The 13,839-nt window shown below is 36.8% G+C and overlaps 2 protein-coding genes across 2 annotated transcripts; one reads left to right on the plus strand and one right to left on the minus strand.

The window, feature by feature from the left end:
* Nucleotides 1-438: 438 nt before the first annotated feature.
* LOC146452690 (uncharacterized) lies at nucleotides 439-3,472 on the plus strand. Its single transcript, XM_085097619.1, has 3 exons — nucleotides 439-661; nucleotides 1,004-1,163; nucleotides 3,229-3,472. Exons 1-3 carry the CDS (start codon nucleotides 480-482, stop codon nucleotides 3,430-3,432), a joined length of 546 nt encoding a protein of 181 aa, XP_084953745.1. The 5' UTR covers nucleotides 439-479; the 3' UTR covers nucleotides 3,433-3,472.
* On the minus strand, nucleotides 3,464-13,675 carry LOC146452691 (nucleoporin 88-like). The gene is made up of 16 exons (XM_085097611.1): nucleotides 13,417-13,675; nucleotides 12,653-12,822; nucleotides 12,354-12,479; nucleotides 11,434-11,727; nucleotides 10,831-11,017; nucleotides 10,295-10,481; nucleotides 9,703-9,801; nucleotides 8,896-8,971; nucleotides 8,169-8,273; nucleotides 7,201-7,263; nucleotides 6,701-6,796; nucleotides 5,657-5,782; nucleotides 4,948-5,094; nucleotides 4,646-4,772; nucleotides 4,423-4,535; nucleotides 3,464-4,111 (listed from the first exon to the last, which is right to left on the minus strand). The coding sequence occupies exons 1-16, from the start codon at nucleotides 13,660-13,662 to the stop codon at nucleotides 4,048-4,050; spliced, it is 2,226 nt and encodes a 741-aa protein (XP_084953737.1). The 5' UTR covers nucleotides 13,663-13,675; the 3' UTR covers nucleotides 3,464-4,047.
* Between the last annotated feature and the right edge of the window lie 164 nt (nucleotides 13,676-13,839).

Here is a 13,839-nt window from a genome sequence, read left to right on the forward strand (position 1 = left end):
AATTCCGTCAACAAACACACATTACTTAACGGTTTCTCCAGGATGCCTTTGTAATGTTAATAATTTGTAACAAAAAGCGTATAAACATGAAACAACAGTACACCCGAGCCAGCTATTAATAACAATTAACACTCATAAAATATGAAAGACGTACAAGAAGAATTTCTGCTTTTCTTGGAAAAATTATTTTTAGCAGCGATGAATCTTTGTCCTATAATAATATTAGCTAGAATTTTTTGCAATAGAAGTCTTTTCTTCGGCGATAAAATTGACAGCAACCCCTTTGCTCCTATAATCATTTCCATCTCCGTGATGATTAGCTTTTCTCCCTATTTCAATAATAATGTTTTTCGTCATCATTCGATGTTTTTCCAGCTGACTAGTGTGCGTGCAAGCGCGCAAAACGTGTGCCTTTACTGCCCACTCGCGCGAACATCTTGACTCGAAGGCGAAAAGCATTGTGGGTACTGTAATTCAACATGGCGTCCATAGCCTGTCTAAACTGCGGCAGACTTGCAAAGCTTAAAGGAGTTTCACAGTCGGTTTCTAAACTGTATTTCAGTACTGATGTAACAAGAAGAGAACGTTTTGTTGACAGGGTGAAAAAATTTGTGTTTGGGGAAGGAGCACCGCCAGAGGAAAGCGAGGAAAATTTGGACAGGTTAGTTTAGGCTACCAAAGCTTATAACATACAATCTGAATCCCCTGATTTTCATCCTTCTTGCTTGACTTCTTGTGATGTATCTAAGTCGCTGTTTCATTTCTGAATAGTTTTTAACTCGGCTGTGACGTTCGTTTTGATCAAAGAACAACAATATTGAACTGATTGTAAATCAGAACATTTGTTTTGTGTTGCAACATTTTTAGCGTAAGGGTATGGAGAGACCCCCCCCCCCCCTCCTCCCTCTCGGTACGTGCACTTGATAACAATGACATCTTTACAGAGGGTTTTTTGCGAGAAAGAGGGCACGTATGGATAATGAAAATCTTCAAAATGTTGCAGCTATTATGATCTGGTCAAGACTGAGCAACCATCAGTATACAGCATGGAAACACATGAAATTGTGGATAAACTAGAAAGCATTGTCACAGAGACAGTACCTGAAGCGACAAGGGGGAAATGGGAAAATCAGTCCGTCAGTGACCTTGTGGTCAAATACAAGGTAAGGGTTCCTCTTTTAGTTTTCATTGCAAAGTTCTCCTCCTTAACTTGAATAATTTGTTACAGTGTCAATATACAAGTGAACCATTCTGATTAATGTTTTAAGGTTACCGTATACCTTCAGAGGTGTCTCGCATCCAAGCAATGTAGCGCGTCCAGTTTAAACTGTAGATACCTAAACCCCCATAGCAAATTAAAGCTTATAGAGCTTGCTATCAAACTATACCAAGAATTTTGAAATAAAATGAATTGTCGAATTTTTCACGACCTCTAAATGCGAGCGTCCAAATCACCTTTTGAAAGCTGCAAGTCAAAGCAGGGGTTTCAATAAAATTTGAAGTAGGTGGATGGTCATTGTAGAGTAGCTGGCTGTGACAAAAATATTGGGGTTGCAAGGAGTCTCCAGTCTAGTGGGGTGCAGAAAATTTTGTGATCTGGAAGCAGGAAATGCTATTTCTAGCATTCTGGGAACCAAATTGAGTGCAATAGATAAGACAGATTTCTTACAAATCACTTGTTCATGATCTTCATTTAACGTGTCAAACAGCAAATAACCACAAAGGGCCCAGTTGCTCGAAGCATGGTTAGCGCTAACCATTGGTTAGGAGGTATTAAAACCTATAGGTTGTCATGGCATATAACCCGGGTTAGCGCTAACCATGCTTCGAGCAACTGGGCCCTGATTGTAAGTGTCAATCACGTTGATCTGAACATTGTTTAAATGCTTGGCGTGTTATGTACAATCTTTCAATAGATAAAAATGAGACAAACTGTTTATTGGCAATTGACTTTGCTTGCCATTTCAGGGAAAAACAGGATGGAATTGGGAGATAGAATGGCAATAGTAGATGTCGCTGATATAGAAAGTAGGCGACAGAATTCGCCGGTTGCCGGCTTCTAATGAAACCCCTGCAAAGCAAATTTTGTTTTTCGCTAATTTAATTTGCTCCTCAGTTTCTGGACCCAAAGCGCTAAAAAATCTTGTCTGCGTTTTGCCATATTCAATGGCAGTGAAAAGTTACAGAACATTTTCGAAATACAGTTGACTCCCGATAACTCGCACCTTCAAGGGAAATAAAAAAAGTTTTGTGTTATCAGGAGTTCAAGTTATCAAGGGTAAAATTATATTAATAGAAAGTGACCCGAAAGGAAAGGAAAATTGGTTCGAGTTAGCGCGAGGTTTGAGTTATCGAGGGTTCGAGTTATCGGGAGTCGACTGTAGGATCAAAAAAATGTGGAGTGATCGTAATAAAATCGCTCCTGGAGAAAAAAGATTTCAAACTAAAAAATTCGCAGACAAATTTTTGTTGTTTATATGTTGAACTAGCTACTGTCTAAATTTGAAGGCAAACAAACAAATTCCTTTTGAGTTTTAGCTTTTTAAAGTGTCTCCTTCAAGTGAAAAAATTTATTTGAGAAAACAGTGCTAAGAATTTTGCGATTCATTTTATTTCAAAATTCTATTAGCTTTAATTTGATATAGGGGTTCAGGTATCTACAGTTTAAACCAGACGCGCTACATCGCTTGGACGTGAGACACCTCTAAAGGTATACAGTAACCTTAGGCTGCAATATTGATCAGCATCTGATTTTTCCTTGTGATGTGACTTACTTCATGAGAGTAAAGGAAGTGTTCACTAAAAAAATGCCTTTGAAGGCCTTTCGAAGCGTTGAATAATGGCATTTTTGTTTCTGAAATATCTTTTCTTGTTCCAGAGATATTCAAGTTTTTGTTAAAAATCTGATGATGTCAGAAATCGTCTCTGTACAAAGATAAATCACAAAATCAAGAATCCTTATCTGGTCCGAGTTTGAGCAGCATCACTTCAACATTTCGCGAGATATTCTTGATTTTGTGATTTTTCTTTGTACCAAGACAATTTGTAACATCATCAATTTTTGAACAAAAATTTGAATATCTCTGGAACGAGAGAAGATATTCAAAAAAATAATAAAAAAAAGAAAATACCATCCTTGTTCTCTCTGAAAGACCTTTCAAATGGGCATGAATTATTTTCCACTTCATATGCACTTTGTTTAGTAATGACACATCTTTTCTCATCCAGGTTCTCAAGAGATGTTACGAAGAGTTTGGTCTGTTGGTACCCAATTACCAGTTAAGCAAAGTGAATAGTGTTCAAGATGTTATTCATTTCTACACATCATCCAAGCCTAAGGATACCAGAACATTCAAATCAATCAATATGGACAATTTACCACCAAATTTAAATATTGGTGGCAAAGTACCTTGGAAAAGTGTGTCTCCATGACACAGACTCTATACATTCTTTGGCAAAAACTTAGCTGTTTACTCTCGTTTTTCTGGCTAAAACAAGTTACTTCAAATGATAAATAAAATAAAACCTTGTTAGAAAATGACATTTTAATAAATTTAAAGTACATTTGTATTTACAAACTCCAATATTCTACCCAAATAGTTATGTGCCTTTGCTATCTGTACAACGTTCAACACAAGGTACAGCAATTGCCTAAAGACTATCATCGGTGCAAGACAGTGGCCTACATAGCAGTAGTAGCACAGAAGTGGGTAGAGAGGGTTGGGAGGAATTGCAACAGTTCACAACAGTTTTACCCTACATTTTTACAAAGACTATGAACTGTATTCCTGAAGGTTGTCATAAGCTTTTTCTTGATTGCCAGAGGTGTTTCTCATACACATGACTAAGCACAGTCTTTGTTTGTTTGTTTGTTAGTCTTTGGCTGATAACCATTTTAACAAAGCACACAAGGGACACATCTGGTGTATGAGGTACAAAAGCATCGGCTTACATGGAAAACTCTGAGTCCCCAGTGGACGTGTCAGGACTGCTGTTTGTTGTTAGTCTCTGCATACATGTTTCCACACATCCAGTTTGTTATAATGATTATAATCCAACTTGCAGTTTCAGTTCTTTGACTTGATTCACCAGGTCTGTGATCATTTCACTCCTGCAAGGAGAGAAATCCATGAACAAAGTGATAGGTGCATTTCAAGAGCTGGTACAAAAATTTGAATATCCTCCTCCCAAAAATCCTTGGGTGATGTTGATAAACTGCACGTAACTTCTAACATCTGACGTTCAGCCAAATCAAATTGACAATTTTGATGTCTGATGCAAACAGTTATACTCAGTGTTGCGTTGCGATCTCCATGTGTATTCAAAAGTTCCTCCTCACTCTTCTAGTTCTCCAACTGAATAATTAAATAGTGTACAGCTACAATTTTATTTATAAAAATATATATTTGAAAGTAAACTTACTCCTCTGTTAGTACTTTCCTAATGTTCCTTTGTTGTGAATTACTAACAACGGGCGACTTCGCAGATGTTGATCTTCTTGGGCTCTTTCTTGTATATGAGTTTTTAGCTTTAATCTGCAACAAAAGAAAAAGACAAATTTATAAATGCCAATAAGTAACATTCGAATCTCCTGTCTCCCTCCCCCCCTCCACCACCACCAACAAATCAACTGAGAACTATGTACCTGTTGAAGTGATTCTCTGTGGAATTTGAGGTATTCTTCTATCTCTTCTAACTCGTTTTTCATTTTGCTCTCAGCATTGGATAAAACTGGAATGCCATTGTGGATATATTTGTAGAGACCTTCAAGCCTACAAAGTACAATTTTTTTTTTTTGGTCTGAGAAAAGACAAGTATCAATGGAATACATAGTCTACATAACAGGTGTAATTGGGGAGGGGGAGAAGGGGGATCTTTTTCTCACCCCCTCCCCCTCCCTGATTACGCTTGCTACACACACCAGACTAGTTAAAGCCAATTTGTTACCTTTGCAGGAGCCGTTCATGCTTGTCAGAAGTATCCACCAGCTTTTCTCCAAGTATTTCTGCTTTTTCTGTGAGCTCCTCCGTGAGGCTGTGTAGCTTTTCTAGGTGCTGGGTCTGCTTTTCCTTTTGGTCTTTAAGTATGGAGATTCTGAAACAAGACCTTACTCTTTCAAACTCTTACTAAACACAGTTTACACAAAAGTCATGTCATTCAACAGATCCCCACCTGCAATTTAACAAAAATAGTAAGTTTGATGGAAAATTTAAAAAAATTCCACAAAAGGGAGGAATTGAACAGCTGTTGGAGCCACAGTACCCAGAAGTTGTTCTTTTTTGTCTTGTAATATCTCAAGTTCCTCACAAGTAACTGAAAAAACTACAGGTTAGTTGTGAATAATAATTTTTTTTATTTATTGCAGTTGCTGAGGTCTTGCGCTACAATTTTGTCATATGTGCAAGTGACATAAGACAAGTATACATTTACCCTTTAATTCCTAGTATCAAAGAACAAATTCTCCTATCTTGTCATCATACTTTTCTTATAAAAGTACTGGGGAGGTATTATTAAAATATCAAGAAAATTCACCTTGGGTGATCATATCCTTAATTCTCATGACCTCAAGGGTTGAATAAGCATTGATATTACAAGGAGAAATTTGAAGCTAATCACTGTTAGGGCTTAAAGGCTTAAAACAGCCCTTTGTCTCTACCTTTTTTCTATTTCTTCCCTGGCTTTGTTCTGTTTCTGAATGTATTCTCTCCGTAAGATCTCTTGCGCTTGACTAAGAAGCTGAAAACAGTCATCCTGAGAAAGCTTCTCAGATGCGTAACCAGCTCTACAAAACAAGCGCAGAAATGCAGTGGTGGTCAATAATCCCTCCAAAAGTTCAGGTTCCACAAAATGTTAATCAAATTACACACAGGCCTTAAAGCTTTGATTATTTTGTGCAAAACTGTCTCAGAGTCAAAGTTGAAGGGGTTCCTACAAAAGGCGTATATCACTTTTTGGAGAAATTTTTTTTCCCCTGCAGAATGGTAATGACTGGCTCAAGCCTAGTTATTCCAGCACTTCAAGACCACTCCATTGTGCCAGCACATGCTATATGAGACAAAATTACAAATGTATAGGTAGATAAACTGTGCAACAAAATTAAACAGAAAATGGTAAATCAGTTTCAGTTTATTTTTGTCATTATTCATGCACATCGTTACAAGATAAATAAATTAAAATATAAAAGATAAATAAAGATAAAAAGAGAGAGAAACATATGGCGAGGATGCCCATAGAGAAACCATTGGGGCTTATATGAGCTACAGGCTCAAAAAACATACAACTTTCAAATCAGGATTCAAATTTAGGTTAAAAAGCAAGTACACAATCACACACAGGCAGCAAAACATTAAACAGCATGTTCAAAACAGGAGTAGTCCATTTAGGAGAAATGACATTGAAAAAAAATCATTGACAGAGAGCTATGTATAATCAGTTTGCCTTGAGATTATCTTCTATTCAGTAACATCTTGAATTTGCGAATGGGACTTTGAGCGTGATGCTCAACGAGTTTGCCTACAAATTCTAAAGGTCTCTGAAGAGTCTCTTGGCCGAGACGAAACGCCGCGTCAGACTAGCCACGAACAATTCACAAGTATTTGACAATTTTTCAATTCTTTATTGTATAAATATCAGTAACAAAAACAAGCACTTGTAGGATTTATTTTAGAGCAATGCTACCTTCAAAGTTGCATCAGCTCACCTTAAGAGAGGAGTTGATGTGTTTCTTGTTAAAATCTTCTCAATCTGACTTCTGAACAATCCTACATTCAAATGTCGTATGGGTGAAACAACAGGGCTACAAAAACAAATCAACCAAAAAAAACACTGAAGGAACTGTCTAAGAATCACATTCAAATGACAAAGAATGTAAAATGAGGAGGCGGCATGGTGTAGTGGGTAGGGGCACCGGACGTGTAATCTGGAGGGCCCAGGTTCATTAGTCCCGTTCCAAGGCCAGGCTTTGTAAATAGCCAACTGATTTGCCTCCCACCAGTTGGGATTTTTAACAATGTTCTTTTCAGTTTGAATATTTATTTCACTGGTTGATAATGTCCCCAATTAGCGCTACAGTGCTAAATACTTTAACGCTTAAATAAAGTAATTTATTTTCTTTTATTTTAACAAAACAGGTTACATTTGATTCACAATGCTCTGTAGCTTTCCTAGTCTAGAGTCTGTGATAGAATACATCAAACTGACCTTCCATTAGTGGTTTCGTCATCTGTTTCTGTTGTGGGTGGAGAAGGTGGTCTGCAAAGAAGGCTAGGAAGGAATTCACAGAAAAAAAATTAAATGAAAATTAATAGAAGTTCTACATTAAAACTTACCTCCGTAATTATTACACAAGTCCAACAGATGCTCACAGTTTTCTAACAGTCACAGACAGTAGTCACTTGGTGTAATCACTCTTACATCGCTTGTTTTTTCACATTTATGATTGTACTTACTTGTTTGTTCACAACATACCACCCATATCTTTCCCAATTTGTTCAAAGAGTGTAAAATTTTATCCAGTGGATAAATCACTCCTCCCACCCAGGGGATTATTATTATTATTATTATTATTATTATTATTATTATTATTATTATTATTATTATTATAATAAGCTGGACCAAATTTCATCTACTGGATAGTAAATTATCCACCAGATAAATTTCTCCACTCATTGAACAACTGGTAATTTGCTGTTTTCATGATTAGGGGGCTCTGAACTCCCTGCTTTCCTCCCAGTTCCCCTTCAATTCTTTGCTGACTCTGGTCTTTTCCATTTATCCTACTAACTTTCTGCCATCTAACAATAATTTTTTACCATTTTTATGCCTCTCCCCATCTTCACTACCCATCTTGGCATTCATCAGATCTTAGAGAACTGAACTTTTAAGCCAAGTCGCCTTTCACCATACAACATAGGGACGCAGATTTTGTATACTTGTGATTAGATTTTGTATTCATCTGAGATATAGATCAAGTTGTAGAGCGAGGGACACGAAATTTTGAAATTTCAAAATCTTTTAGTTTTGTATTTTGTTTTTCTTTTTGGCACGGCCCCATAAGCTTTATAGCTTTAATTACCACCGTGGATAAATACAGTTTTTATGTTATTTATGTTATGTTATGTTATGTCTCCCAACAGTATTGTTTTCATTGAAATCTTTAGTAGTCTCACCTCAAAGGTTTAACAATACACTCCATGTCTGAAGTCAAACACAACATTGCTGAACCAAGAATTTTGCTTTTTATGACACAAACACCCAGGACTGGAGATAATGACCTGCAACAGTACATATCAAACACAAGTTAACATAACAAAATTTGGAGATCTTCTCCTGCATAAAAGCAAAGAATGAACGATGGCAATGGATACTTTATGGCTAAGTCAAACATCCTCCTCACACCACCCTATTTTGTCAAATTCAAACATCTATTTCACACCACCAAATTTTGACTGAGCCTTTATTTTATTTTTACACTATATTTTCTGTTGTGTATAGAGCAAGTATTTGGAATTCAAAATAAAAAGCTTTCCAAAACTTCCACAGGCAAACTTTACAAGTCTGGGTAAATAGACGTTATGCAAAAAATGACTGACATTTTAAATCTTTTGTCTGCATTCAAATAAGCCCTACTAGCCTTGTTCAAGATAAAATATTCTTTTGAGTTTTGAACTCAAGAACGAGGTTAGTAGTTTGACTGACATTTTAAACCTTTTGTCTGCATTTAATTAAGCCCTACTAGCCTCGTTCAAGATAAAATATTTTTTTGAGTTTTGAACTCAAGAACGAGATTAGTAGTTTTAATTTGAATGCAAAGAAATAATTTTTAGAAGGAATCAAGGGAAATTATTACAAAGAATTAAATATATTTTTCATAATAAACTATACTAAATTATGTACCTCACAGCTGTTGGTGATGTACAGATCATATGATACACAATGGCTGCTTCATCTGGGTCAAAATGACCCTGATCATCTAAAATGTACAACAAAGGAAGTTCAAATCTAAATTAACGGCATAAAGCAAGTAGAGGTAATGGTAACTGAACTACAGTGGAACCTTGATTTAACGAACCTCTATTTAACGAAGTCCTTGATATAACGAACGATATTCCATTTCCTGGCCAAAGTTACAGTAAAGTGTATGGAATAGAACCTCGATATAATGAACCTCAATATAACGAACATAATCCGGAAGCCCAAACGTTAAAAATCTACCTCGATATAATGAATTACAATGTCAACATGTGACGGAAGATAAATGCTAAAGAGAGAAAATCACCTCTATGTTGCAACATTTTTAAATGGCTACTCTGAAAGTGTCGTTTTTTTGTAAACAAAGGTTGTGCGTCTGTTCAAAAGTGAAAATAATTATTTTCACTACTGAAAGCCACCATGCTTAATGAATTGCATCTCAAAACGCGGCACTTCTGGGTGACGGAAATTGCATTGAATTGCGTGACAGAAGTCACCTGTGTTACAAATCAATCATTAGCTATGACCTCAATATAACGAATATTTTGGTCGTTTCTCCTCAAGTTCGTTATATCGAGGTTTTCGATATAACGAACCCTTGATTTAATGAACAAATTTGGCCCATTCCCGGCGACTTCGTTAAATCAAGGATCCACTGTAATAACAGACACAAATGCATAAGATACATGAATAGTAACTGGAAAAGAGGTACGAATGGAAATTATCTTTTACCTTCTAAACAATACCCTTGTAATTTGTTCACCCAGGGTAATGAAATGCTATGAACTCCAGCGCCGTGTGAACAGTGATACTGGTACGGGGATTCTGGATCTACATATTACACAAACAACAATAATCAGCTTACTGAATGTTTGATTATTATACCTTAAGGCCTTTACTGTTACACACAAAAGGGAGTTTGCGAGAATTAAGTTTAAGGAAACAAAGCACCAGGCCAAAGTCAAGGGTTCACCTGGGGGGTGAGGTCTGAAATTTTGAAAAACACCCCTAAAAGATATCAGAATTTCTTATTGTGGATATGCGTTGAATTAATTTTTACCCATGAAGGGTACCAATTTGTTCTGATAAGTATGTGCCAGAATATAACGGTGATCGATTTAACAACCCTAGGTATGCATTATCAAATCACAAACTTTAACATACAATGAACACTACTGTCTCTTGCATATTTATTTAATGTGTTCTGCAAGTTTTAATTTTCATTCATTTATTATTTTATGTTGAAATTAGTTACTAAGTAACTCTTAGTCAGCTCTATTATAATTATGATCATCATCATTATCATGACTGTTATTCATGGGACCTTTCTGAAGCCTTAAAACAGACTGGTTTTCATTTTCGTCCAAGTCATCTCCAGTAGAACTTCTGTCAGATTGTGATTCTGTAGTTTCCGGTAAGAAAGACAGCTGCAGCTCAACACATTCATGAACAAAGAGAGAAAGATTTGGGTGGCTGTCAACACGTCCATGTCTGCTCCAGGATGATACTTCCTGCAAAACAATAAAATATATACATGAACTTAACCAGGTAGCATTATTAACTTGTCTTTTAGATGAAACAATCTTAAAGTTATTAATTCACTGACAGAGAAAATTCACATGATCTGGGTAAGGAAAAACACCATACCCACCCAATGACCTTTAGGATTCTTAACAGGTAGGGGGCCGAAATGCCAAAATTTTCAAGGGCAAATATGAAGTAAAACTAGAATTTCCAGAGGAGTGATGGAATCATAAATTATTATAACAGCAACCTTCTACAGGGAAAGGGGATGGAAATTTTCTGGAACAACAAGCTTACACCAGAGATTGAATACAATATTCAGTGTAACCAACATACCTCCTCAGAATCATAAGGCTTTTCAGTTTCCAAAGCAATACAGTGATAAATTTTCCCACTTCCAGTTGCCATGACAATAACAGGAGGCTGGGAATGTAAACAAAGCAAAGAGCAAGCGTCTAGCCCATAGTTGTCATCTGCCGCAGGGTACATGGTCAGTGGGCCATTCAGCTGTGGTGCCTGATGCCTGAGAGAAAGAAGAGTATTTCATCTTTTAAAGTGTGATGATTTAAAATGAAAGCTATTAACACTACTTTGCTGTGGCACTGCTTATCATGTTTTGCATCTAATGGTTTTAATTTTGAGTCAATGAATGAAATTCTAAAGTGCAACCATTTAGACGAAAGGCAAAGACAAGTAAAAACTAATGACAAAAATCACTTTTTTTGGAGTCATCATGACACCATTGTCATAAAGTTGATTATTTTAAGCTTTATGACAATGGCATCATGATGACTCCGAAAATGTTGGTAAGATTGTTGTTGTTAGCTTTTACTTGTCTTTGCCTTGGCAAATTGTTATTGAAAAGCATTTAGATGACATCTGTTGAAAAGACCCATACACTTTTCAGTATGCTGTTTAAAAACAGCATAAAACATATACCTTGTTTGAACAATTCTATGAAGAAGGTAATACACATCTCCGTTTTCTCTCAAAATAAACACAGGATGAGCAACTTCTGCATCTGTATCACTTGATCTTGAGCTCCTTCTTGCATTAAAATCAGCGACAGCTGGAGCAAAATCAAATGCAATGGCTCTCTCTCCCAGGGCAGCTGCAAATGATGACATTAATCCAACAGACATGGACTTCCTGCTATATTCAGCAGTCATTGAAGATGACTCTCCCAATGGAATTGGTTCTTCTGGAGAAGTTGGTTTAAGCACATTGTAAAGTCTGTCAAAAGCAAAAGGACTGATAAGGATTAAAAATGTTTTGGAAAGTCAGACATTCTCAACATCTTTTATCTGAATGATAAACTAGACCACCTCACACCACAGTTACCACCTCATCAACATGACCACTGCTTACTGGCCCAAACAAAACTTGCTCATACACTTTATTTTTCAAATCTTAAGACCTCTGTTTTTCTGACATCCCTGTTGATACAAACATGTTTTTATTGCCAAGTGGTCATCATGTCAATACATCCTGTGGGGTTTCACTGTCAATCTAAGCGCTTTTCTGCCAATGGCTGCTGAAAAATGATGGTCAAAATTTTCTCTATGAAACAGCTATTCTAGAGCACAGAAACTATTTATAAATTTGGTTATACAATAGCCAAGATGGAAGTGGGTACCAAAATGAAAAAGTTAGGCTAATGTTCCCACTGTGACTTCTTCTCTTAGGACTTTGATAACTTATTGTGGCCCATTCCTTCTTTGGAAATTTGCTTGTTTTATCTCAATGGTGATATTGAAGTAATTCATGTATGAGCTAATTAAGGAATTTAATATGAATTTAGTAAACCATTTTTTACCAAAATATCATGATAATTCCAATGACACTGCTACTTTAATTACCTCAAATGGTTATCTGACGTAAGAACCATAAGATGGATGTCTGCTTGACTTCCTGGATGCCACTTAGCATCAAGAACCTTTATCTTGTGGTTAGTAACAAAGAATCTTGGATCAACTGGAATTGTCCTGAAATCAAAGAAGGAAAGTTATGTGGATTGAAAAACCAAATGTATCCCTTGACCTTTACAGAAATAGAACAAGAGCCAATGAAAAGAATTCAACTTGCTCTTGTTACTTTGAACAGTTTTTGATCAAGTTGAACTCTTGTCAATTCAAATGTTTTGTAAGTACGTGTGTACCTGCAGATAACATCTTCACTTCCGCCATCATACGCAGCAAACTTGCCCCATCTCATTGGCATCTCAAGAACTGATATTCCTCTTTCCCCTACGAGCGCAAGATACTTTGACGAAGGGCTGAACAGCATAGAATCCACATCAAACATGGGAATGTCAGTGCAAGCAAAGGTCTGGATAGAATGAAAAATTATATACCAGTTGGTTGACTGAGGCAATAATTATTGAGTTCTCAGTGGCAGGAATGGGGGACAAAAAAATGGGGACAAACAAGCCATTCAAATGCTTTCCTTTACGCTAATGAGAGTTAATTCCGGTTTTATTATAATCTCATTATAGCTCTAGTAAAATTGTATGGGATCTATCATCTCATTTTTGTCTTATCATTGAAAGAAAGTGACAATACTTTGAGGTGTTTACAAGTCACAAGGCCATCAAAAATGCCCCAAGGTAGACTAATACCCCCCGTCCCCCCTCCACCAGTCAGGCAATGTGGGAAATGCCTGATAATGCCAGGGGGAGGGGAAGGGGGAGTTGGTCTCTGCTGGAATTGACTGGTGCATAAAATTACTCAGCGACTCTACACATGACAGATCAGTCAGTCAACCGACTGGCCAACCGATCAATCAATCCATCGATAATTCTGGTAACTCCAAAACCCTCTGTCAACCAAACGCACCCTTTTTAGTTGGCAGAACCATCAACCAATCACATCTAACCAACCTAACAACCAATTTAGTCATGATTATATTGAATTTCCCGCTTACTTGGAATTCATCATAACGTTCATTTTCAAAATGCAAGTTCTTTAGATTTGCTGTCAGCAAGCTCTTCTCTCCGGAATTCCACACAAATATTTCACCATCGTTTTCAATCAAAATATTCTTTGTTGCTCTTTCTTGAGAGTACTCGTTTATTCTTGAGCTTGTACTGTCATCTGAATGCGAAAGTTCTTGAAATAAAGGGTGTTCTGGCAAACGTTCTTGCCATTTCAATCCTTCCTTTGCCGCCATTACGTTTTTCCACGTGAATGAGAGGGGATTGGGAAGGACCGCCAAAGTGAGCTTACATGACGTTGTAAACTGCCTCAAACCAGCTGGGTGGCGGGCTCAAAACGTACGTGGCCAAGATAGCTATGTTTTGGAGAGTTGCTGTTTTTAATCGGTTAACAGGACTAAATTCATTCTTTA

Source organism: Pavona decussata, unplaced genomic scaffold (assembly GCF_977016875.1).
Source record: "Pavona decussata unplaced genomic scaffold, jaPavDecu1.1 SCAFFOLD_366, whole genome shotgun sequence".
In the NCBI taxonomy this organism is placed as follows: Eukaryota; Metazoa; Cnidaria; class Anthozoa; order Scleractinia; family Agariciidae; genus Pavona; species Pavona decussata.